This window comes from Heloderma suspectum, chromosome W (assembly GCF_057233095.1).
Source record: "Heloderma suspectum isolate Gila_16-S chromosome W, 16-S_ref, whole genome shotgun sequence".
Classification (NCBI taxonomy): Eukaryota; Metazoa; Chordata; class Lepidosauria; order Squamata; family Helodermatidae; genus Heloderma; species Heloderma suspectum.
In genome coordinates, this window is record NC_139475.1 from 27,942,981 (window position 1) to 27,969,100 (window position 26,120).

The 26,120-nt window shown below is 45.3% G+C and overlaps 1 protein-coding gene across 3 annotated transcripts in view; it reads right to left on the reverse strand.

Annotated features, from left to right (window-relative positions):
• The window catches only part of LOC146333942 (regulator of nonsense transcripts 1), a 42,880-nt gene that overhangs the window by 11,079 nt on the left and 5,681 nt on the right, over positions 1-26,120 (reverse strand). For 2 of the 3 annotated variants that reach the window (XM_084825134.1, XM_084825132.1), the window contains exons 2-15: positions 23,463-23,605; positions 22,149-22,238; positions 20,336-20,503; positions 19,987-20,167; positions 19,178-19,339; positions 8,152-8,236; positions 7,890-7,988; positions 7,324-7,432; positions 7,004-7,163; positions 6,769-6,887; positions 5,920-6,084; positions 4,774-4,888; positions 4,319-4,462; positions 791-1,004 (exon numbers count right to left, since the gene is read on the reverse strand). In XM_084825134.1, the coding sequence (XP_084681260.1) occupies positions 791-1,004; positions 4,319-4,462; positions 4,774-4,888; positions 5,920-6,084; positions 6,769-6,887; positions 7,004-7,163; positions 7,324-7,432; positions 7,890-7,988; positions 8,152-8,236; positions 19,178-19,339; positions 19,987-20,167; positions 20,336-20,503; positions 22,149-22,238; positions 23,463-23,605 (1,954 nt within the window). Of the gene's footprint in view, positions 1-790; positions 1,005-4,318; positions 4,463-4,773; positions 4,889-5,919; positions 6,085-6,768; positions 6,888-7,003; positions 7,164-7,323; positions 7,433-7,889; positions 7,989-8,151; positions 8,237-19,177; positions 19,340-19,986; positions 20,168-20,335; positions 20,504-22,148; positions 22,239-23,462; positions 23,606-25,549; positions 25,660-26,120 lie in introns of those variants that run through there. The other variant, XM_084825135.1, reaches the window with a different exon arrangement.

A 26,120-nucleotide genomic window follows, 5' to 3' on the forward strand; every position in this document is an offset into this window, starting at 1 on the left:
AGTCGGAGTTCAACATATCTAGAGGGAGCCAGGTTGGGGCCTTCATGAGAGATAACCTTTGTCCTAAACCTATTTTAGAATAGAGGCTTCCCATCCAGAGGAACAGAATTCAGTGGCAGCAAGCACCACCTTCTAAAATCCACAGGCTCACAATGCAAGTGCCACTGCAAAAGATGCTACTGTCAGGAGCGCCCTAGCAGCCTCTTCCAGTACACTCCAATAGCCAACTCAAGACACAGACGAAAGGATTCTTTTTAAGGCTTTAATCCTTTTACAACTTAATGACTCTTTCAGATGCTAAGCACCAGCGACTAAGCAAGGAACAGCAGAGTGGCCTAAGCTTCGAATAGGCAGTTGGTCCCCGTTTGAAGGAGAATCACTTGCAGACCCTGAACTTATGGGCTAGGGAGAGATCCTCCTTCTTTCCCGTGGGTCCTCGGGACGCGACCTTCACTTACGCACCAAACAAGCACTACACCTCCTCTCGGCGCCCTCCATCTGGTGCCACTCCCTGCGTCTGCGCCGAGCATCTAGCAAGCCCCCCTCCCACACTCTCTCGCTGCCAGGGTCACTATCTATCCCAGGAATGCCGGCAGGAGGAATCTCTGCCAGCTGCTGAGCCTGTGAGGGATGAGCTGGCTCCTCTCCCACGGATTGCTGATCCTCCTCAGAATCAGAACTGCTCTGGGGTTCTATCGGCTCAGTTTCCACCCTGACAGCTAGCTTGCTTCTCTGAAGCTACAAACTCCACTCAGTAACCTGCACTCCCCCGACCCCCAACACCCATTACCTGCAGTGACGCCGTTCTGAAGAGACCCCTCATAGAAGATGTTGGAAGGAAAAGCACTCAGGGCAGGATGCATGCGGTACTGCACTTGCAAGCGGATGGGCCGGATCCCAAGCACCACCAGCCGCTCAAAGAGGGACTGAGACAGGCCTGCTTTAGCTGCCTTCTTACACATCACGACAGGGCCGAGCTGGCAGTGGTCGCCCACAAGGATCAGCTAGGAAAGCAAAGATCAAAGAAGGAGAAGATCAGGATGAAACTTTTGAAAAGCAAATAGCCAATGTTTCAAGGAAGCATGATTTAGTAGTAATGGGGGACTTCAATATCCCCGATATTTGTTGGGAGACGAATTCTGCAAAACATGGCCCCTCCAGGAAATTCCCGACTTGTGTGGCAGATAACTTCCTCCTACAGAAGGTAGAGGAAGGAACTAGAGGATTGGCTATCCCTGACTTGATCCTACCCAACAGAGATGACTTAGTGGGTAAAGTTGCAGTTATGGGAACTCTGAGGGAAAGTGACCATGTTATACTTGAGTTCTTGGTTCTAAGGGAAGCAAAAGCCGAGTGTGGTCAAATGCATACCCTGGATTTTAGGAAAGCTGATTTTCATAAACTCAGAACAATGATCACTAAGGTTCCATGGCAAGCGACACTAATGAGAAAAGGAGCCCAAGATGGGTGGGAGCTTTTAAAAAAGGAAATTCTCAAGGCACAATTACAAACAATTCAAACAAGAAGAAAAGGTGGAAGACAACAGAAGAAGCCAATGTGGCTTCACAAAAAGCTTAGAGATGACCTGAAAACAAAAAAGGACACATATAGGAAGTGGAAGGAAGGACAAGCAACAAAGGAAGAGTAAAGGCAGGTAGCACAGAATTGCAGGGATGGCGTCAGGAAGGCAAAAGCTGAGAACGAGCTGATGTTAGCGAGGGAGGCTAAAAGCAACAAAAAGGCTTTCTTCAGCTATGTGCATAGTAAAGGACAGAGGAAAGAAATGGTGGTTCAGCTATTAAATAAGGATGGCAAAATGATAACAGATGACCAAGAAAAGGTGGAGGTGCTCAATTCCTACTTTGGCTCAGTCTTCTCCCAAAAGAGGGTCTATGACCCCCTGGCAAAGGCGAAGTACAGGCTGAAGGGGCAGGATTGCAGCTTGAGATCGATAGGCATGTGGTCAGGGAACACCTCATTACTTGGAATGAGTTCAAACCTCCAGGGCCAGATGAACTGCATCCCAGAGTCATAAAGGAACTGGCAGAAGAACTCTCAGAACCACTGCCTGTTATCTTTGACAAATCCTGGAGGACGGGTCAAGTGCCAGATGACTGGAGGAGGACTAATGTTGTCCCTATCTTCAAAAAGGGTAAAAAGGAGGAACCTGGGAACTACAGACCAGTCTGTCTGACATCAGTCCCTGGGAAAATTCTGGAGTAGATGATAAAGCAATCCATCTGGAAGCACCTTGAAAACAATGCCGTGATTACTCGAAGCCAACATGGATTTGTCAAGAACAAATCCTGTCAGATGAATCTGATCTCACGTTTTGATCAGGTAACCTCCCCTGTGGACCGTGGGAATGCTGTGGACATCATACACCTCGACTTCAGCAAAGCTTTCAACAAAGTGCCCCACGATATCCTGATGAGCAAACTAGCTCAAAGTGGGCTAGAGGAAACAACGATCCAGTGGATCCACAGTTGGCTACAGAACCGGACTCAAAGAGTACTTATCAATGGCATCTTCTCAAACTGGGGAGAGGTAACGAGTGGGGTACCGCAGGGCTCAGTCCTGGGCCCAGTGCTCTTCAACATAGTTATTAATGACTTGGAAGAGGAGGTGCAGGAAATGCTGATCCAATTTGCAGATGACACAAAATGGGGTGGGATAGCTAGTGCCCTGGAAGACAGAAACAGGATTCAAAGTTATCTGGATAGACTGGAGCACTGGGCAGAAATCAGAATGACATTTAATAGGGATAAATGCCAAGTTCTGCACCTAGGAGAAAGAAACCAAATGCACAGTTACAAGATGGGGGATACGTGGCTCAACAACACTACAAGCAAGAAGGATCTTGGAATTGCTGTCCATCACAAGCTGAATATGAGCCAACCATATGATATGGCTGCAAAAAAGGCAAATGCTATTTTGGGCTGCATTCATAGAAGCATAGCTTCCAAATCCCGGGAAGTACTAGTTCCCCTCTACTCAGCACTGGTTAGGCCTTATCTCAAGTAAGTTCAGTTCTGGGCACCACACTTGAAGAAGGATGCAGACAAACTGGAGAGGGTTCAGAGGAGGGCAACGAAGATGATCAGGGGACTGGAAACAAAGCCCTATGAAGAGAGACTGAAGGAACTGGGCATGTTTAGCCTTGAGAAGACTGAGGGGAGATAGGATGGTGCTCTTCAAATGCTTGAAAGGTTGCCACAGACAGGAAGGCCAGGCTCTCTTCTCGATCATCCGAGAATACAGGACACGGAAGAATGGGCTCAAGTGACGGGAAGCCAGATTCCGGCTGAACATCAGGAAAAACGTCCTGACTGTTAGAGCAATACAATGGGACCCATGACCTGGGGAGGCGGTGGGCTCTCCCACACTGGAGGCATCCAAGAGGAGGCTGGACAGCCACCTGTCAGGGATGCTCTGACTTGGATTCCCGCACTGAGCAGGGGGTTGGACTCGATGGCCTTGTAGGCCCCTTCCAACTCTACTATTCTATGATTCCATGAAAGTCAACAGGAGCAGCTCAGGTGAAGCCTTTGCTCCACCTCTAGAAGACAGAGATGCTGAACGTCAGAAGGCAATGGCTAAAAGGCAATGGCTGCTGGTAGATTTAAAGTGCTCTTGAGGTGCAGCCAAGGTGCTCAGGTTGGAAAGGTCACCGCTACAGAAGAACATCTCTCACAATCCCTCTCCTGCAACCTTCCTTCAGCCTCATGCAGCAGCTCTGCCTCTGTTCTCTATATGTCACCGCAACTCTGGGATTATTTACTGTTTAAAGGCCTGTCTCTCACCAGCCCTGTTCATGCAGTTCTTACCCCTGCTTCCCAGTTCTCCCCCAATAATGCTGCCTGGTGCTCTTCTCCACAACCACCCAGTTTCTAGCACAGCCTGATTCTTATCTCCTGTTTGCACTATTCTTGCCTCTTGTTTTTAAAAGCCTTTCCCCCCTCTACATCCATCCTTCATATGCTTGTTCTTAGTTCTTCAGTTCCCTAATCTTGGGCTCCATCTTCAGCTCCAACACAAAGAATTTAAATGCAGACAAAGCTTTTGGCACAGGTCATCCTCCATTGTCTTTTACACGCGCAAGGCTGCTGTTACTTGCCACCAATCTTAAGACATCATGGGCTATGAATAATTGAAATTCTCCTCCCGAAGGCCCAGGGAACAAAGATTTCAGAAAAACCACACACATGCCCATGCCACCGGGCACATTAAGATGGCAGAAAATAGTCAGAACTGCTGAAGAGCTTGTTGGCTCTTTAACCCGTTGGGTAGCTCCTTTTTTAAAGCAGCCCTATCCTACCTGCTTTGCCCCGAGGACAACTGGCACCATGCACTCCGGCTCAGTGGCCTGCGTACTTTCATCGATCAAAATGGAGCGGAACTGCATTTTTGCAAGCCTTGGATCACCGGCTCCCACGCACGTACAGCAAATGACGTCAGCATTCTGAGGGAAACCAAGGGGCAGAATTTGAGGAATGGGGTCTCAAGTGCCACACCCACCCCAAAAGATATCCACAGAAGGCTGGGAAATCTATGGGATAAGGTTCCCTTGTAATATCTGTTGGAACCACTGGGATTCTTCATGACGAAAGTGCATTTTGAGTTGTTCTTTTCCCATCACAGGACTGACGGTGAACAAGCTCAACCTCCTGTAGCGTATGGATTTGGCCACAAGCAGCTTGTCTGGTCTGACCAGCTGCCAGCACCAGACCTGTGAGAGGTGAAGCCAGTATAAGAGTAGGAGGATTTTTTTACCATCAGCAATTCCCGCTCAGCTGTCCGTTTCAGTGCCCGGTAGCGCTTTTCGTCTGTGGATGACAGCTCCCCAGTCTCATCTTTCAGCTGCTGCAGCTTCTGGAGCTCAGGCATACTGAGAAGCAAGCACACACACCCCACTGGTGACGTTGGAATACGCCAGTTACCCCTGAAGCCCTACAGGATGCCTGTTTAAAGACACTATATCCTGCTTTTATGTGTTAACAATCAATGAAGACATTACAATTAAAATGAAGCAACAAGCAAAAATCAATCCACACAGCAGCTGGCAGAAAATAAAGGCAGCACTTGGCAGCGATAGTAATACAAGCATTAGGAAATGAGGTTTTTTTTAAGGTCTGCCTGAAAATGATCTGCAGATATTAAAACAAGTTTGCTATTTGCTAAAAAAATAAACACTCAGGAAAATAAAGAGATCTCAACCTGGGGCCTAAAGCTTAGCAAAACAGTCCTCTTTGAGAAGGTATCCCATCAACAGGATGCCATCTCTGAGAGGTCCCATAGAGCACCCTTCCTCCACCTGGTGCCTTCCAGAAGTTTTTGGCCTCCAATTCCCATCAGCCCCAGCTAGCAAGACCAATGGCAAGTTATAATCCAAAGCATCTGGAGGGCACCAGGTTGGGGAAGGCCGCTCGAGAGAGACAACTGGCATGACCTTTTGGTGTAGTAACAACTGGATGTTTTTCATTGTCTCAGCCCCCTACGAGATTGATTTCAGCTCCAGATTTAGTAGACTTTTCCAGTGGATGTCTGGCTGGAGCAGCTGATGAAAAGGACCCACCTGGCATGGTCATGCTAGAACTACTTTTAGGCAGCTAAGAAAGCTGGGAGGGCTTTACATTTTGGAAGAACATGGGGAGGAAATAAATACGGGATCCTGGCCATATTGTGGGCAAGGCTGGCATCTGGTTGAACAGCAGCAAATTGAGGTCTAGAGGTCAAGGCTGATGCAGCTAGCAGAACAACAACTAGCAGCCCTACTGGTGTCAGAAACCCACCAGGGTGGATGGGAGGCAATTAAGCTCCATAATCCAAGGGATGTAGAGAGCAGGGAATGAGATACTTAAAGAGGCAGAGTGCTAGAGAGAACATGTGATCATAGGCCCTTCTCAGGCTGCATCTTACCTGTCCATATTCCTGATCTGGTTGTGCAGTGCCAGGAAAGAGACAGGGGAGTCGATGGCCTCACGGCTCTTTGCGCAGAGACGCACCACTTTCAACCCTGTCTGATGTATCTTCTCTGTCAGCTGGTCCACAGCTATGTTACTTGGGGCACAAACCAGTACGGGCCTTCAGGAGAGAGAATGAAAGGTGGAACCAAATACTGATGAGGTGGTAATGAAAAACCAACCAAGCCCCACAAGTGCCTCCCCTTGCTCTTCACCATGGCTCAGGGTTACATCAGCATCAACTTTAAGCCATAGTTCTAATGCTACTCAAGAGTTGGAAATGGTTACAAACACTGGTTAATGACAGCACAGGCATATTCCATAAACATGATTAAAGCTGGCAAAGGGATTTGCATTTAACAAATAGAATCCATGACCCTGTGACTCAGTTTCCTGCTGTTTGACCATGAAAAATGACTTTGCGCGATTCCTTATTTGTGCTGGATGCTAGGCAACTGAGAGCTAATTTTGTTGCTCAAATTTGAAGCTTCTTTATGACTTCTAGATAAACAATCAAACTATACTACAACCGTGGTTAAGCACTTGGATGTTTCATCTGCACCAGACTATAGGTTCCAGTTGCACCTTTAAGAAAAGTGCTATATAAACAGAAAGTGCTCTATAAATGTAAGCTCAGTTATCCTGCATTGAGCAGGGGGTTGGACTCGATGGCCTTGTAGGCCCCTTCCAACCCTACTCTTCTATGATCCTATGATTCTATGATCCTGACAGTGATCTTTCAGTCCTAGAAGCACTACACATTTTTTGGTGAGGAAGAGTCAGTGCTCTCCACTCTGGCTCTTACCCATTTCCTTGCCTGGCCAGATGGTACACAATGGTGGCCGATGTCACAGTCTTGCCTGTCCCAGGGGGGCCCTGGATGAGGCTCAAGGGACGTTGCAAGACGGTCTTCACAGCATACACCTGAGAAGAAGATTGTGAATTTGCACTGGTGGAGCACAGGTTACGAAATGGACACTTCACGCTCTCTCTGTTCCAACTCCTGCCTTACTCCTGCCTTTGTCGTGGGATAAGGTTACCTGAGAATGGTTGAGGTCAGGAAGTCCTTGTGCTGTGAAGCGCTTTGGCAGCTGACATTTGATAATGACATCCTCAACCTCATGACCCAAAAGCTTGTGATAGATATAGCCAGACACAGAGGTTTCATCCACAGCAAACGTTTTGAGGGCACTCTGCATTCTGAAAAGCAGAAACACAAAGATAAACCATGTCACCTTGTGTGTGTGTGTGTGTGTGTGTGTGAGTGTGTGTGTGTGTCCCCGCAAAAAAAAAACACCCCACAACATTTTGCAGGGTACTTTACAACCTGGAGCTGCCTTCTAGATAAGACTTCACCCACCTGTCAAAGGAAGTCGACTTCCACACAAAGTCCACTTGGAAGTTATGGGTCACCTCCACAGGAGCGCCAACGCCACTCCTCAGCTCGATTGCAATTTCATCACCATAATCTTCAAAACCGTGTTAAGTAGCAATCGCTCTGAACAGTTGCACCTTTCTTTTCAGAGGCTGTCTGCATTCCCCACCTGTGTACCTTTTCTTGCAATGCAACTCTAGAGAGCAGATGTTATTGGAAGGCCCACGATAGTTTCCACCGCTGAAGCTGATCCCATCTAGCCCTGTTAACTGCCTGGATGGGAGACCAGCCTGAGTAAGTTGCTCTGACCTCCTCAGTGGAAGAATGGGGGTGAAACATCCATAAACCAAAGCCTTTTACTTCTTTTGTATGACCAGATCATAAGGGATGTTCTGAGATGGCACAGAGAAAGAGAAACCTGTGGTCTCCCATAGTTCTCCTTCAAATGCCTGAAGTTGTCACTTGAAGGACTCTACTTGCCATTAAATCCACTGTACAGCTGAGGTGTCACTCCAAGCTCTCCTTGCTCTTTTATGAAGTTAAAAGGATACTATCAGGAACTTTAATAACGTGGCCGATTCCTTTCCATAGCGGGGCCAAGTCCCCTTTGTATCTCAGGCAGATCTCGTCTCCCTGCATCAGGCGCATATCTGAGGAGACAGTGAGAAGCTTTAAGTATGTCTGAAGCTAGCATCAAGTCCACCCTTTATGAGCAGTGATACTGCATAGTCAGAATGTACCCCCACCCTCCTTCTTTAAGTAAACCCAAACCAATATTTTTGGTTTGTTGACCTTGTTAATTCTAGTTCTGACCTGAATCAGTCTTTGGCAAGGTGAAGTAGGCGATCCTTTTCTTGTTCAAGCCCAGATCCCACCTCACGGTGATGTTGTCTTGGGTCTAAACATGAAGGAACAGATCCTAACTTTACACACGGGCAAGGTGAGGCCAATAGTTGATCTGGAGCTTTACTTCCTGTTTCCTTTACCCTGGTACTACATGGCTGGCTCACGGCTTGAACAATCATAGGAAGGGCTGCTAACACTCCCCTGCGGTACTTCAGAGCTAAGTCTGGTTTAGCGGTTTCTGGAAGATCTAACCAGGAATTTCAAATGTCTTTGAACCAGTGTTAAGGAAAAGAGGGTGGATCAATCTAAGATTCAGCAGAACTGCTCTTCCTCTCACCCTACTCATCACTCACACAGAGGCTGAACTGATCACTTGCAGAGGAATTGCTTGCTCACCCCTGATGTTCTGGGAGCCTGATTCCTCTCTCCCGCTGCAAAGAAGGCTCCTGGGAGGATAGGAAAACAGAGAGAAGGCGCTGTACGCACAAAGTATCAAAAAGGAAAAAATCCAAAAGTGCCTCTGAGTACGGACTGTAATAATTTATTATGCAGATCTCTAAAATACTCATGGACTATAAAAATATTTATTACAAGGATCTCTGAAATGCTCAACGTGTTTCAAGACCAGGTCTCTTCCTCAGGAGCAACTGATCTGTTAAAAATATATTAAAACTATACATATTTTCATTGTATAGTGAAGTTTACATATACAATTCTTAAAAATCTTAAATTATTAAAAACTAGTTCGTAACCACAGTATTTAGAGCTATTTTCCTTTACAACACATACACTTGATAAAACCATACTCATATCATATACTAGTGGGGAGTGAGACATGTTTTCTTATAATGTTCTTTCAATTAAATCTAATTAGAAAAATAGTATATATGCTTCAAATTAATATTTACAAATATATAACAAGGCCTTACTTTACCAACTACTTTATGCAAATTGTGCCATATAACACATTTGTTTCTTTTTATGTTTTTTGACTATCAGTATTTTCCATACAAACTTTTACTATCCCATACTTATGTTATATTGCCATGAAAAATCAAACTAATGTCTTCTCTGATTATAAAACGTATCTTTAACAACTGTAAATTAGCCATTTAAAATTGAGCTTTTTATAAATATATCTTAGCTGAAATACTGCTGCTATTGTCAACAAACTGTAGCTGATAACTCCATTGTTGTATATTAAACCATCTATAGAACAAACCTTTGGCTTCTAAAATACTTCGCAGATATAACAAAAAACCCAGTTAAGACTGTTTTATCATCCCTTAATCCAAAACCACAATTTGCCTCTCAGACAAGCCTGTCTCTGTTTCTGTTGGAATTTGTCTACTGTATCAGCTGTGAAGGGTTTGATTAAGATTGAGGTTCTTCTGTTTCTGCTTTCTGTAAACCTGCAGCTGTGTAATCTAATCTTATTGTCCTTAAAGCAGTATTCAGCTCATTTAACTCCAGAGTAGTACTTCCTCGTATATGATAGAACCAATTGCCTAGCAGTTATGCACTTTCATTGATAGCCCTTATTCTTTTACTGCCTTTCTTACTCTTATTTAATATATATATATATATATATATATATATATATATATATATATATATATATATATATATATATATGTTGTTTGTTGTTTATTCGTTCAGTCACTTCCGACTCTTCGTGACTTCATGGACCAGCCCCCGCCAGAGCTTCCTGTCGGTCGTCCCCACCCCCAGCTCCCCCAAGGTCGAGTCCGTCACCTCCAGAATATCATCCATCTATCTTGCCCTTGGTCAGCCCCTCCTCCTTTTGCCTTCCACTGTCCCTAGCATCAGCATCTTCTCCAGGGTGTCCTGTCTTCTCATTATGTGGCCAAAGTATTATATACATACATACATATATAAATATTTAATTGCTATCTTTTTTATTTTATTGAGGCATTCTTGTTACCCGAACAGAAAAATATTGTTTTTTGGCAGTTATTTTTGCAGCACAGCAGCAAGTCCCAATTCCTCATTCAGGCCACTAGGCTTCAGTGTATTCAGTTTTAAAATCCAGAAAACTTCTCTTTTTAATAGAAGATGTTCATTAGAAGGCTGTATGTGCTCCAAACAAAAAAAAAAAAAAGACAAATCCAAAGTGGAGTGCCCATGTTCTACATAACGACTAACTTAGTTGGGGAGCCCATTTTTTTTTATTTTGAATGTTTCATGTGACCAAAGTGTTCTAGAGTCCATGTGAGGCCATCTGTCCAACAGCTAAAGCTTGGCCAAAATTGGGTCATGCAACAGGACAATGATCCCAAGCACACCAGCAAATCTACAACAGAATGGCTGAAAAAGAAAAGAATCAAGGTGTTGCAATGGCCCAGTCAAAGTCTGGACCTCAACCCGATTGAAATGCTGTGACGGGACCTTAAGAGAGCTGTGCATAAACAAATGCCCACAAACCTCAAAGCACTGAAGCAATGTTGTAAAGAACAGTGGGCCAAAATTCCTCCACAACAATGTGGGAGACTGATAAAGTGATACAGAAAATGATTACTTCAAGTTATTGCTGCTAAACGTGATTCTACAAGCTATTGAATCATAAGGTGTACTTAGTTTTTCACACACGGCTTATCCATTTTGGCTTTATTTCCATAAAATAAATAATGACACAGCGTAATATGTCATGTGTTGTAAAAACAACCTCAGACAAACAACCTGTTGAGGTTTAGACTCCTGGCAGCCTTCCCCCTCTGCAAGGGTGGGGGGACCTATTAAAACGGTCTGCCCCTGGAGGCTAATGGATTCCGATGGATTCCAGAGGGCTCTGGGGGATTTTCCTGCTGGTATGGCTGGTGCTCCTGTCGAAGCCCAGGTCGCTCCATGGAATGCAGAGATGACTTGGGCGGTTGACACGATCGCGCCCAAGCGCCCTCTCCCTCTGAGCAGAGCCCGGCCAGCTCCTTGGTATACGCCTGAGCTGAGGGCAACGAAGCAAGAGGGGAAGCGGCTGGAACGCAGGTGGAGGAAAACCCATGCAGAGTCTGACCAAACGCAGGTAAGAGCCCACTATCAAGCCTGCTCTGTGGTGGTGAGATGGGAAAGAGGCAGTTCTTTCCCACATGCATTGCATCTTCTCAGTGTCGTCCAGCAGAGCTTTTCCGAGTGGTTCGCGGCCTGTTACATTCTGGGCCAGGGAGAGAGCTGGTGGAACCCTCGGTGGCACGCTGTGACGAGTTTGCGCGGCACTTCGAAGATAAAGTCGCTCAGATTCGCCATGAATTGGACACCACCATTAATGCAGTTCCATTGGTAGAGGCGTTCAGAGCACCGTCTGGTCCACTTTTATTGGATGAGTTTCAGTAACTGAGGCCTGAGGATGCGGACAAGGTGCTTGGCCAAGTCCGATCAACCACTTGTGTGCTTGACCCTTGCCCTTCATGGCTTATTAAATCAAACAAGGAGGGGATGTCCAGCTGGGTCCAGGAGGTTGTAAATTCCTCCTTGAGAGAGGGAGTGGTGCCTGCCGCTTTAAAAGAGGCAGAAATTAGACTGCTCCTGAAAAAGCCTGACCTGGAGCCAGAGGATGTTAACAATTATAGGCCAGTGGCCAACATCCCCTTCCTGGGCAAGGTGCTTGAGCGGGTGGTTGTAGGACAGCTCCAGGCACTGTGGAATGAAATGGATTATCTAGATCCATTTCAATCGGGCTTCAGGCCTGGTTTTGGAATGGAAACTGCCTCGGTCGCCCTGTGGGATGACCTCTGCCGGGAGAGGGACAGGGGGAGTGCGACCCTGTTGATTCTCCTGGACCTCTCAGCGGCTTTCGATACCATCAACCACGGTATCCTTCTGGATAGGTTGTCTGGGTTGGGAGTTGGAGGCACTGCTCTGCAGTGGTTCTGCTCCTACTTGGATGGCCGATACCAGAAGGTGGTGCTGGGGGATTATGGCTCTGTGCCATGGCAATTGTGCCATGGGGTCCCACAGGGCTCTATTTTCTCCCCCATGCTGTTCAACATCTACATGAAACCGCTGGGGGAGGTTATCTGGAGGTGCCATCAATATGTGGATGACACCCAGCTCTACCTCTCTTTCTCATCAAACCCAGGTGAGGCAGTGGCTGTTCTGAACCAGTGCCTGGGCACGGTAATGGACTGGATGACGGCCAATAAACTGAAACTCAATCCAGATGAGACGGAGGCACTGTTAGTGGGTGGTTCGTCTGCCCAGCTAGGCGATGTTCGACCTGTTCTGGAGGGGGCTGCACTCCCCCTAAAGGATCAGGTTCATAGTTTGGGGGTGCTCTTGGATCCAGAACTGTCACTTGAGGCACAGTGGCATGGAGCACCTCTTATCAGATTAGGCTGGTATACCAAATACACCCTTATCTGGACAGAGATAGCCTAGCTACAGTTATCCACGCTCTGATAACTTCTCATCTGGATTACTGCAATGTGTCATACGTGGGGCTGCCTTTGAAAACAGTCTGGAAACTTCAGCTGGTCCAAAATAGGGCGGCAAGATTGTTAACAGGGACTGGCCTAAGAGCTCATATTACGCCAGTACTTTTTCAGCTGCACTGGATGCCAGTCCATTTCCAGGCCCGATTCAAAGTGCTGGTATTAACATTTAAAGCCCTTAACGGCTTGGGGTCAGGTTACCTGAAGGATCGCCTCCTCCCATATGTGCCTGCCCGGACCTTAAGATCATCGTCAGCGGCCCTTCTCCGTGAGCCCCTACCAAAGGAAGTGAGGCAGGTGGCTACTAGGAGGAGGGCTTTCTCTGCTGTGGCACCCCGGCTGTGGAATGAGCTCCCTAGTGAGGTTCGCCTGGCACCTACATTGTATTCCTTTCAGCACCAGGTGAAGACGTTTTTATTTTCCCAGGCATTTTAGCATTTTAGCTTTCTAGACTTCTAGCTTTGCTGTTTTAAATCTGTATTTTAAATTCCTGCACTGGTGCTAGGTTTTGTTGTGGTTGTGTTGTTATATTGTGGTTTTAATGTTCTATATATTTTAAACTGTTTTACTGTGTGCCGTTTGGTTTTAATTTTTGTGAAGGGCCCAGAGAGCTTTGGCTATTGGGCGGTATTTGCTCAGTCGTTCAGTCATGTCCGACTCTTCGTGACCCCATGGACCACAGCATGCCAGGCCTTCCTGTCCTGCGCTCTCTCCCGGAGTGTGCTCAAGTCCATATTCATCGCATCCGTGATGCTATCTAGCCAGCTGATCCTCTGCCGCCCCCTTCTCCTTTTGCCTTCAGTCTTTCCCAGCATCAGGGTCTTTTCCAGAGAGTTTTCTCTTTGCATTAGGTGGCCAAAATATTTGAGCTTCAGCTTCAGTATCTGCCCTTCCAATGAGCACTCAGGGTTGATTTCCTTTAGGATGGACTGATTTGACCTCCTTGCAGTCCAGGGGACTCGTAAGAGTCTTCTCCAGCACCACAGTTCGAAAGCAACAATTCTTCGGCGCTCAGCCTTCCTTATAGACCAGCTCTCACAGCCATACGTTGCCACTGGGAAAACCATAGCTTTGATTAGACGGACCTTTGTCGGCAAGGTGATGTCTCTGCTTCTTACTATGCTGTCTAGGTTGGCCATAGCTTTCCTCCCAAGGAGCGAGCGTCTTTTAATTTCACGGCTACAGTCACCGTCTGCGGTGATCTTGGAGCCCAAGAAAGTAAAATCTGTCATCACTGCTTCCATTTCTTCCCCTTCCATATGCCAGGAAGTGATGGGGCCAGATGCCATGATCTTCGTTTTTTAAATGTTGAGTTTCAAACCAGCTTTTGCACTCTCCTCTTTCACCCTCAACAAGAGGCTCTTGAGATCCTCTTCACTTTCTGCCATTAGGGTGGAATCGTCTGCGTATCTGAGGTGGTTGATAATTCTCCCAGCAATCTTAATTCCGACCTGTGATTCATCCAACCCGGCGTTTCTCATGATGTACTCTGCATATAAGTTAAATAAGCAGGGTGACAATATGCAGCCTTGTCGTACTCCTTTCCCAATTTTGAGCCAATCGGTTGTTCCATGTCTGGTTCTTACTGTTGCTTCTTGACCCTCGTACAGGTTTCTCAGGAGACAGGTAAGGTGGTCTGGTACTCCCATCACTTTAAGAATTTGCCACAGTTTGTTATGATCCACACAATCAAAGGCTTTAGTGTAGTCAATGAAGCAGAAATAGACGTTTTTCTGGAATTCTCTTGCTTTCTCCATGATCCAGAGAAAGCTGGCGATTTGATCTCTAGTTCCTCTGCCTCTTCAGAACCCAGCTTGTTCTTCCGGTAGTTCTCGGTTCGCATACTGCTGAAGCCTAGCTTGTAGGATTTTGAGCATCACCTTGCTGGTATGTGAAATGAGCGCAATTGTGCGGTAGTTTGAACACTCTTTGGCGTTGCCCTTCTTTGGAACTGGAATGTAAACTGACCTTTTCCAGTCTTGTGGCCACTGTTGAGTGTTCCAGATTTGTTAGCATATTGAGTGCAGCACTTTAACAGCATCATCTTTTAGGATCTTAAATAGCTCGGCTGGAATACTGTCATCTCCGCCAGCTTTGTTGTTACTAATGCTTCCTAAGGCCCACTTGACTTCACTCTCGAGGATGTCCGGCTTAAGTTCAGTGACCGCACTCTCATGGCAATCAGGGACATTCAGATCTTTCCTGGATAGTTCTTCTGTGTATTCTTTCCACCTCTTCTTAATCTCATCTGCTTCTCTTAGGTCCTTGCCTTCTTTGTCCTTTATCATGCCCGTCTTTGCACAAAACGTTCCCTTGAGATCTCCGATTTTCTTGAAGAGATCTCTAGTCTTTCCCATTCTGTTGTTTTCCTCGATTTCTTTGCGTTGTTCATTTAAGAAGGCCTTCTTGTCTCTCCTTGCTATTCTCTGGAACTCTGCATTCAGTTGGATATATCTTCCCCTTTCTCCCTTGCTTTTCGCTTCCCTTCTTTCCTCAGCTACTTGTAAAACCTCATCAGACAGCCACTTGGCTTTCTTGCGTTTCTTTTTCTTTGTGATGGATTGAGTTGCTGCCTCCTGAACAATGTTACGGACCTCCGTCCATAGTTCCTCAGGCACTCTGTCTATCAGGTCTAATCCCTGAAATCTATTCCTCACCTCCACTGTATATTCATCAGGGATATGATTGAGGTCATACCTGAATGGTTTAGTGGTTTTCCCTACGTTCTGCAATTTAAGCCCAAATTTTGCAACAAGAAGCTCATGATCTGAGCCACAGTCAGCTCCAGGTCTTGTTTTTACTGACCGTATGGAGCTTCTCCATCTTTGGCTGCAAAGGACATAATCAATCTGATTTCAATATTGACCATCTGGTGATGTCCATGTGTAGAGTCGCCTCTTGTGCTGTTGGAAAAGAGTGTTTGCTATGATCAGCGTGTTCTCTTGGCAAACCTCTATTAGCCTTTGTCCTGCTTCATTTTGTACAACAAGTACATGCCTGCCTGTTATCCCGGTGATTTCTTGACTTCCTACTTTAGCATTCCAATCCCCTATGATGAAGAGGACATCTTTTGTTGGTGTTAGTTCTAAAAGGTGTTGTAGGTCTTCGTAGAACTGATCAACCTCAGCTTCTTCAGCCTCAGTGTTTGGGGCATAGACTTGAATTACTGTGATGTTGAATGGTTTGCCTTGGATTCGTACTAAGATCATTCTGTCGTTTTTGAGATTGTGCCCCAGTACTGCTTTTCCCACCCTTTTGTTGACTATGAGTGCTACTCCATTTCTTCTAAGGGATTCTTCCCCACAGTAGTAGATATGATGGTCACCTGAATTAAATTCGCCCATGCCTGTCCATTTTAGTTCGCTGATTCCCAAGATATCCATGTTCAATCTTGCCATCTCATGCTTGACCACCTCCAGCTTACCTTGATTCATTGATCTGACATTCCAGGTTCCTAAACAATATGGTTCTTTACAGCATCGGACTTTCTTTTCACCACCAGACACATCCACAGCTGAGTGTCCTTTTGGCTTTGGCCCAGCCGCTTCAGTCTTTCTGGCGCTACTTGGAAATTCCCTCTGCTCTTCCCCAGTAGTATATGGGACACCTTCTGACCTGAGGGGCTCATCTTCCAGTGTCATATCTTTTAGCCTTGTGATACGTTCCATGGGGTTTTCTTGGCAGGAATCCTGGAGTGGGTTGCCATTTCCTTCTCCAGTGGACCACATTTTGTCAGAACTCTCCGCCATGACCTGTCAGTCTTGGGTGGCCCTGCACGGCATAGCTTATGGCTTCACTGAGTTACGCAAGCCCCTTCACCACAACAAGGCAGTGATCCATGAAGGGGATTGGGTGGTATAGAAATAAATAAAATATTTACCTAATTTTAAGACCTGCTAAGGACCAGATGATTTTTATTATGTCCTGATACGTAAAACCATAAACTCAAAGAGGGTGTATTTTTTCACATGTCTGTATGTTATTAATGGTTTTTCACTACACCCCGGCACATCTCTAACTATGTGCCAATATTTTAAAATACCTTTTCATATAACATGGGTATTATGATCAAATGTTAGACTACGAACTACCCTTTGATCTTTAATAAGTTGCTGAGGCTTTAGAAGCTCTTCCCTAGATCTGCAATCTGTTTTTTGTTTGGCCTTGTGTATAACACCAAGAGGGTATCCCTTACTACTCAGTTGTTGCTGTAGTATACAGGCTTTTTTTATAATCTGATGTTGCTGAGCAATTCTATTTAATACGCAGAAATTGCCAGTACGGCAAGTTATTTTTTAAGTGAAGTGGATGGTGACTAGAGTAGGATAAATAGGTATTTCTATCTGTAGGCTTCCTATATAGTAGGGTGGGTAATTGCTCCAACTTTTTAATTACAATGTCTAAAAACGTAATGTACTGTATATCAAGTTGTATATGAGGATCACATGTATCGATCCGTTCTTTAAGTAACTGTAATTTTTGTTTTGTACCTCGCCAGATGGAAAAAGTATCATCTATATAGTGCCACCACACTATTATGGAAAGGTTGCAAAAATAATCTACATATTTAGACAAGGGCTCTAAAACCGAATTAATATCTGAAACTATTGGCCGCCGCGGGAGTGGGTACAAATTTTTGTGTATCTTAGGTAAAACATGAAAAACTGGTGTTCAGTTTATTATACAAAAAATCATATTAAATCATATTCTGAAAGGGAAATATAACCCATCAGTAGATCTTCTAATATTATTTGTTATGTCCCTTGAAACTTGTGATGTAGGGTCCATAGGACAAGGCACGTAACAAGCTGTCAGTGAGCTGTCTTTCGACCTCCGCCTCATAGTCACTCTGGTCTTTTATGACTAAAGCTCCCCCTTTGTCTGCTTCTTTTATAATGATGGAAGTGTTATTTGCTAAATCTTTAAGCACATTCATTTCTTGTCTGCACCATCTGTAAGACTTGGAAGACTCATATTTGGCCAAATCTTCTAAAACCCTTCATTCAAATATTTTGATAGAGGTGTCTATAGGTTCTGGTGGATTAAACCTGGATGGACGTCAAAAGGGTGTACAGGAATGTGTTGTGTGGATATTTCTTCCTTGGGAATATTTTAATTTTAGGTTCCTAAAGAACCTGAATAATTCCATCCGTGTGTGAACTGGGTCGTATCTAGGAGTAGGTACGAATGAAAGACCTTTATTAAATACCTGATGCTCTGTTGTACTTAGGGCCCTAAGCAGACAAATCAATTATCAAAGTCTCCTCTTGGATGTTTGGTGCGCATGGCTTACTTTGAGACGTCTCTTTCTGTTGCAGTTGGAAAGAATACTTTGTAAGGGTCTGCTGTGGTCTAAAAATCTTGTGATGACGATTGAGTTTGTATTGTTTCATTCTTGCTACTTATTTCTCCTGACGTGTCCCATTCCATGGATTCTTTTGTACTGTCCAAAAACCTTACTGTTCTGTTTCTCTTTTGTTTCTTAAATAGCCAAGGATAAACTGTTAGTAGCATAATCTTCTTTGTCACGTAAGAACTTCCTTTGTTTGAAATTTTTAAAATCTTCATGAAATTTCTACAAATCCTTGTCCAGACTGGCTAATTTGGATTCTAGACTTTTGTCATCATATGTGGACTCCAAAACCCAGAATTGTATACAGGAAAGTATTGATAAACATGTTCATAGAGCCATAGAACAGTAGGGGTGGAAGGGGCCTACAAGGCCATGAAGTCCAATCCCCTGCTCAGAGCAGGAATCCAAGTCAGAGCATCCCTGACAGGTGGCTGTCCAGCCTCGTCTTGAAGGCCTCCAGTGTGGGACAGCCCACTGCCTCCCTAGGTTCTTTAATGGTTGGAAGTTTCCACTATCAAAATCATAATGTCTAAGGAACATTTGTTCAAAATGGCACACCATTTTTGGTTAAAAGCTGGATCATCAGTGAACAGCCCTGGCTACTTAAGAGTTCTGAGCCCCCGTGGAATCCATTGTGCCTGACAATATTCTAATAAAGTGGAGGCATGCAATTCCATCCTGATCTTTTTGTGCAATTCTACAAGGGAGGACCATTGCATGCCCCCTGAAGCTTTGTCTTGGTTATTTTGTTCAAACAGTGATGGTTGTTGTAAAAATTTGTCTCAAGTGTTCTTTGGAATAACTGAAACAATTGTCCCACTCCATAAAATACACCGTCCATCACAAAAATGGGAAAACCGAGAGGGAAGGCGCTGTACATACAAAGTATCAAAAAGGAAAAAATCCAAAAGCGCCTCCGAGGATACACCCCACCCACAGGGAAAATAATTCCCCCTCCTTCGTGTAAGCTACTCACAGCCTTTAAGATACAGCAGGACACAAATGAAATAGCTAGTAAGAATACTCTCTCACACTCACTGCAAGGAACACAGGACATCCACTCTTTTCCAGCACAGAGAACTTTTCGCTATGCAAACAGGGGGTCTCACTCAAAGGAAAACCCAGCAAGAGATTCCTATTACCACCAGGCCAATCTATTTTGAGGTAGCTGCTTCTTCCCCATCCTGCACCTTACCTGGGATTCCTTTAGCTTCTTGTCATAGTCTGCCTCAAGCTTGACCAGAGGCCCAAAGATGTTTTGGTACTGATAAGCATCCTCATATCTGAGGAGGACATGCTGTGGCTCTTCATCAACACCAGGCTTCTCTAAGTCCTCCAGGGTGGCGGATGGGTTCTCCTGCAGTCACACAGAAGAGAGCATTCAACAGTTGTACTATGCCACACCGCAACCCACCTGACTTCAGCTAGTTTCACAGCGGGCCTTCCTAAATCAAGGGAGAAGCTAGGGACAGTGCCCCCAATACAGACGAAAGATCTCCACCCACACTTTTAGGCCACAAACAACTAAAAACAGGTATGTGGGAGATGGTGGACTGGTGACTTTGGTGGATTTGAAACGTTTATCTATTCAAGCTATAAAGTATCTTATTAGGGTGTTTCGTACAGAAACAGTCCCCACCTGACCACAACTGTGTTAATGCTGCTAAAACATTTAAAAATTCTGCACCCAGACAATCCAAGTTCTGTACTATGGTAAATGCAGAATTCCTAATGTTTTGCTACTCAGGTGGGAGATGCAAGGAGAGAGAGAGCTCTGAACTCCCAACAACTGAAAATCTTATTCAGCCACATCTTCTGCATCACAGGTTTCAGATGTTCAAGCATATCATCACAGCAATAAGGACTAGACACTTGATTTTAAACAGCAAACTGTGATTCTCTGGAAGCTGCATTCTATGCCCAGTACATGCAGATCTGCTTATGACTTGGTGTCTTTCCTACATTCCTTTCACTCTACCATCTGCCTCAATCTCTCATACACACCTTCCAGAGTTCTTCCAGCTTGTTAATTTGCTGAGCAGTAATCTGCCGTGCTCTCAGCTGTTCCTGCTCAGAAGGAATTTTGACCAGCCAGGAAAGGAAGCAGCGGTCTTGGATCAAAGGCTGCCACTGTGAGCTGTCCCAGTTGATATCTTTTAAGCTGCTCTGACTAGCACAAGGCTGCCTGCACAACCAAGATATTAGAGAAAATACTATATTAGATGAATGGAAGAAGAGATTCACCGAGAGTAATTAAAAAAAAAAGTTCTCATAATTCATTAAGGCTGTAGAAGACTAGAGACTGCCCCATCAAGGCCCAGCAATTTGCTTCCAAAAAAGCAGTTTCTCTCACCTGCACAGCAAGACGACCACCGAGTCTGCCTTGGCTGGGATGAAGCCAAGGAGGAACACATTACGACAGCCACAGTTGTAACACTCCAAGACAGTTTCGCCCAGAGGGCCATCCTTGTGAAGAGTCACTTCCTTGCATTTAGCTCTCACAAGATGGTTCACGATGTGGCTGACGAAATACAGAAAAAACCCACGCTGGGTTGAATTGCACAACCACAAGAGGGAGGCACCAAACCCAGAAAGAATGCAAAAGAGAAACATGTTCTCAGTGGCATCAATGGTGAAAATTTATACAGCCCAATGCATCTTGGAACAAGCTTCTTCAAGGGCAACCTTATGCATCCAGATGCTGTAAACAAGCAAAGCCATCTTACAGAAATAATACTGTTTCTCTTGCATTCCATGACACAGTGCATCTTTTGGGACCAGGTTACTTGAAGGATCACCTACAGCCCTATCAACTTGCCTATGCTTTCAGATCATGCTTGGAGGCCCTACTCATGCGCCCACTGGTATAAGCAATCTGGCTGGTGTGCACAAGAAAGGGGGCCTTTTGAGTAGTGGCCCTACGTTAATGGAACTGTATTCCAGTAGAGGTTTGTATAGCACTGCAAGCCTTCAAACAGGCATTAAAAACCTATTTGTTCTGTTATCTTTTTTCTTGATATGAAAAGCTGCTATCCATGTGACCTGGTGCTAGTTATTTTATCTGTATTAATGCTAATGTGTTGAACTGGATGCTACTATTTAGTATAACTGAGTTTGACTGCTGTTTTTATGCTGTGTCTTACATTGCAATTTTTGTGCATTCATGGTGATTTTGTTTTATGAAATATTGGCATTTTATATGCATACGATTGAAGCTGTCTTATGAGGACTAGGCCCCAAGTGGTGGCTTATAATTAAATCAATTCAATTTTAGAAGTTGCTTGGTGTTAAGTCCTAACTGTGAGGAATGCATGCTCAAGATTAAATCCTTACAGGACTTGGAAGGGACCATGACATAGTGGTAGACCACATGCATTGCACTGAACTAGTGCCGTGTGTCTGTCATAGTGACAGATGATCATAGACAACATAGTGTCTGTCATTGTACAGCAATTTCTGCGGCAGCCTGTAGCCTCCTCGGCTTCCCGCACTTCCATTAAAGCCGGCATGAGGAAGACATCATGAGGCAATTCCTCTCATGGGGCTTTTTCAGTTCAGGACGTGCAGGTGGCCTGGGAGCTGCAGAGCAGTGGAAAGATGTGCAATAGGGAGAGAAAACACACACAGCACCCTCAGCCACCTCGCAGGGATTAGGTAAGCTCAAAAAGACCACCAAAAGAAATTCAAAATCCTGGCTCAAAAGAGTGGAAGCCTCAACACAAGTTGATGATACTACCACCCACAGAAGAAGTGCAGTAAACCAAAAGCCCTGAGGAAAAAAGAAAGAAGCTGTGCTACAACCCCTGCCAATAGCCAGCCCTACCTGTGAGAAACTGTTGGAGAATTTCTCCTCCCCTTGAAATTGGGTGAAATGGTTTGAATTCCACAAATAGGCTGGAGAATTTTGAGAGGCTATTTGTGCACAGCTCTACACTGAATACGCACAAAAGGTCCCAGATCTGAACTCTGGCCTCCCCATTGAGAGGTGGCGAGAAGGGAAAGGCCTCTGGTTGAGATCTTTAACAGCTACTGCCAGTCAGAGCAGGCAGAACTGGGCTGGAGAGACCAGTGAACTGGCTCAGTGTGAGGTGGCTTCCTATGTTCATAAGTTCAACAGAGGAGAGCCACCTAAGTTATCACTGCCACTTCTGTGGGTGTGATGTTACCTGCCAGATGTATTCCCACGTCCATTACAGAACCACTTCTTGCTGGTGTTACAGTAGACCACACAAGCTGGGTCATGGATGCCACAGTAGCTAAGGACACAGGGAGACAGTAAGTTAGTTTTGCTTCAAAGGAGAGACAAGCACAGGGGCTTTCCCTTGGCCCTTTCCAACACAAGTTGAGCCAATATGAAACTGCCACAGAAAAATGCTGTGCAGCTGATTAGTGTTCTTAGTTTCTATGCAACGTAAAGAGTTGGCATAAGTAGTAAAGTCCCAGTTTTCCTTTATGCTAACACAATTCAAGTTGTGCTTTGACCACAGGAAGTGTACGCTGCTAGAGGGCCAAAGCCTTCTGTGCTGAACTACAAAACGTTGCAGCATGTGAAGATGATCAAGAAATCAGGACGCTTCACCAGAGATCACCATACATCCAACTGTGCTATCTGGTGAAGAAGCTAAGAGCATGGCAAATTGTGGCATAACTGGGCAAATGAACCAGGCTGCCATGTATGTGTGAATAAAACAGATTTGCTTCTGTACTAGAGAAGCCTTAGGGAACCTCAGCAACCCCCCTCCCTCCACCACCCCTTGCCATCTGAAAGACCACCTAGCACCCAGCACCCATTTCGTTGCTAGTCACCTGAAGACAATGTTTTATGTGCCACGTGTGTGTGGATATTTGCAAGAAGGTTGACAGAGGCAAAGCAGGCAACTGGTAGGACCTCCTCTGACCACAATCAGCTCACAATCCCTAAGCTTGGGAAAGATGGTGTGTGCAGCTGCAATGCTGTCAATGCATCAACAGCTCTTACAGGGCCAGAGCCAACAGCTCCTGGGGTGATCCGGTGCTCCCAGCCAGGGAAAGGGTCACACACACACAGCCAGATAGGATTCAGAAGAGGGACCCTCTTCCTGGCATACAGGGATGTGGGTGGGGTGTTGGAAGTGAAGGGAGTGGGAGTCAGCAACCCATCCTGACCAGCATGTCACACCCAGGCTCTCTGGTCTAGTGCCTCATCCTGGATCACAAAGAGAACTTTTACCTTGAGTTAGAGTTTGGCTCAGCCCAATCCAAGTTCTAAAACCTCCCATCAGCCAGACAGATCACGCCTGCAAACCCAGCCTCCTTGCCCAAGCTGCAGGTGAGGACACCAGTAGGCACCAGAAGCCTGAGGAGGGAGTAGTTCAACAGTGGCAGGAGGGGCCAGTTGCAAAACAGACTAAAATGGACATGACTCCTGGGCCACAGGGAGAGACTCTGTGGTGAACTTGGAGGATATCCAGCTCTTGCTGCTGCAGGCCCCACCAGCTTACCTGCAGGCATGCACAGGCAGGTCCTTGGTGTAATAAGAGTCTTCCTCATCTTCCTCAAAATTGAGCTCTGCAAGGAGCTGGCTAGTCTTAGGCATATTATCATCCACTGCCCCATTCTGGAGGATGCTGTCTGGCCCACTGACCTGGAGCAAAGCAAGTTTTTCAGTCACACAACTGAGATTCACAGAAGCAAGGGCGAGGAGAGAAATGGCTCCAATGTCACAAGCAGACAGACATGGACTCAGGCTGTTGAGTACATTTTGCTGTTAACCAAAAGCAACCAGCTGGAGTGGGCTGGGGGACCTCACCAGACGCAGCTCACTTGGCACCACTGCTGTGCAAGGTCCAGTCTTTCCAGTGGCATATCAGGACAGGCAGCCTTGCAAATAAGTTATTAGCCCAAAAAGTGTTTTAGTAGGCTGCCCGGTTGGTCACCTGGAGACAATTCTTACACACCATGGGCAAGTGGCTATTTAACAAGTACACACACACTCTTGAATTTGTTACTGTAATGCCTGATAAAAAAAAAAATCATGGCCCTTTTAGAAGGAAGCAGGAAGTAAAGAAAACATATTTAACCTGAGTTTCCCACCCACCCAATAAGCTTTATTCCTTTTGGCTCTCCATCATTGCCTCCCCACTTTCTTCCCTCCATACCCTTCCCTGTTATCTACATCCTTTCCTACCACAAGTTTCAAATCACCTCCCCACACCCTCCAGTCATCAGTCTCATACTTTAAGAGCCATATGACACAGATCACTCACATTCCTCAAGACAGCCCCATGTGTCAAAACACAGACACTTCAAACTTTCCAAGCCTAACTTAATCAGAACAAGTTGCACGAAGTTCCTCCCCTTCCCTTTGCTGTTCCTTAACTACCTGAGGCACAAGACTAACTAGAGAACTTAAGCTGCCTAAGCAGCAATAAGAACACAGGAGCTTTAGAGACAAGCCCACACCTTTTGTAGAACTGGAGCATTTCCACCTGCTAAACAAGCACAACAACTTTTACAACCACTCAGCCTACACTCCTGCCAGGCAAGTCACTTTTAAGAGGACCTAAGCAAGGGCTGAGAGACTGGCAACACTGACTCACTCCTCCACAAGCTAAGCTATAAGCAGAGGGCTCTTTCATACACAGCCCTCCCTAGTATGAAGAGCAACAGAAGCTTGGGAAGGGACCATGATTTAGGCTGCACCTCAGCTGCTCATTTCTTCCAAGGCTTGCAGGGCCTGAGCAGAGGAATGATACACTTCAGCTGCTCACAAGGTGAGGGCTTTGTCTGCCAAAGACTCTCCTGCTCTTAACAATGCAAGAGCAGGGGTTGGGGGGTCAAGAGAGCCCCTTGCGGGGCCAACTGCTAGAAATCACCACAAAAATGGGATTTACTTAAATAATTGCTTTAAATCAAGAACAAGAAGTCTTGTGGCAGCCTAACAAATTTATTATGGCATAAGCTTTGGTGGACTACAGTCCACTTCACTAAAAGCATGAAGTGCTGTTCTGACTTACAGGTATATAGACAAATTATTAGGGAGGAGAATGTAAACAGTGAGCTCAGAAGGAAATGAATGCAGGAAGTACACACAGTGACAATGAAGTTATTAACTGTAGCCACTCACAAAACAGCTTTTGGGTGATAACATGGACATCCTAAAAAAGCAAGGTAGCCATGCTGGCCATAAGAAACATTCCAAAATCCATATTAGTGCAATACCTTGATTAGGCAAACCAAAAGATCACAAAACATATGCAAGCTTCTGAGATCTGCAGATCTCTTCAGCAGGCAAGGCATTACAAAAAAACAGGTATTATAAAAAGTATATGGGGTGTGTGTGTGGAGAATAGGGGAAGGAAAAAACCCTGACTTAAAATAGATATCCTGAGACTGGTGAACTAATTAACTCATGTAATGTGCTAGAGAACCTTTGTCCCTATTTAAGCCACAGAAGACAGAGTTCTGCTCTTGATAAATTATAGCCTCAGAAACAATACTGACATCATAATTAAAGAAGTCCAACAAACAAAGTTCTGTCATCATCATGAACAAGTTAAGACTACACACAGAGGCTGAGGCAACTCACCAGTGCTGCCTTTTATAGGACCCTATCCAGAAGGAACTATACAACTTGATGAAGTAATTTTCTACAGATGTGGAGGACCAGATCTTCACAGACACACTTCAGGACCTCGATCAGGCATCTTCTATCTGTTCCCAAAAATACACAACCAGAGAACCTAAAGTCATAGGCTGTGTAAGCATCAATAAGAACACTGGAGCTTTTGAGATAAGCCCACTCTATGACCTGGTTCATATGTCACGGCAGCAAATCATGGGTTATGTAATCAATGATTTGCAGGGCTGCATGCCACATGTGAGCAGCTTCCGGTTTCTGTAAGCAACCTCTGATCAGCCTGATCAAAAGTTGTGAGGGTGACATGAGAACCCAGACACATGGTTTGTTGTTGGGTTAACCTCTGGGTTGTTTAGCCTCTAAGCAAGCCATCAATCTGGGTTCAGATGTCATGCTCAACATCCTACGATGGAGCCGAGCGTGGGCTGTTGAGTAAAAGCAGATGTGGTGGCCATGCGGGAGGCAGCGCATTCACTTTCTCCTGCTTGTGCATGACAACCCATAGGTGGTTTAAACCATG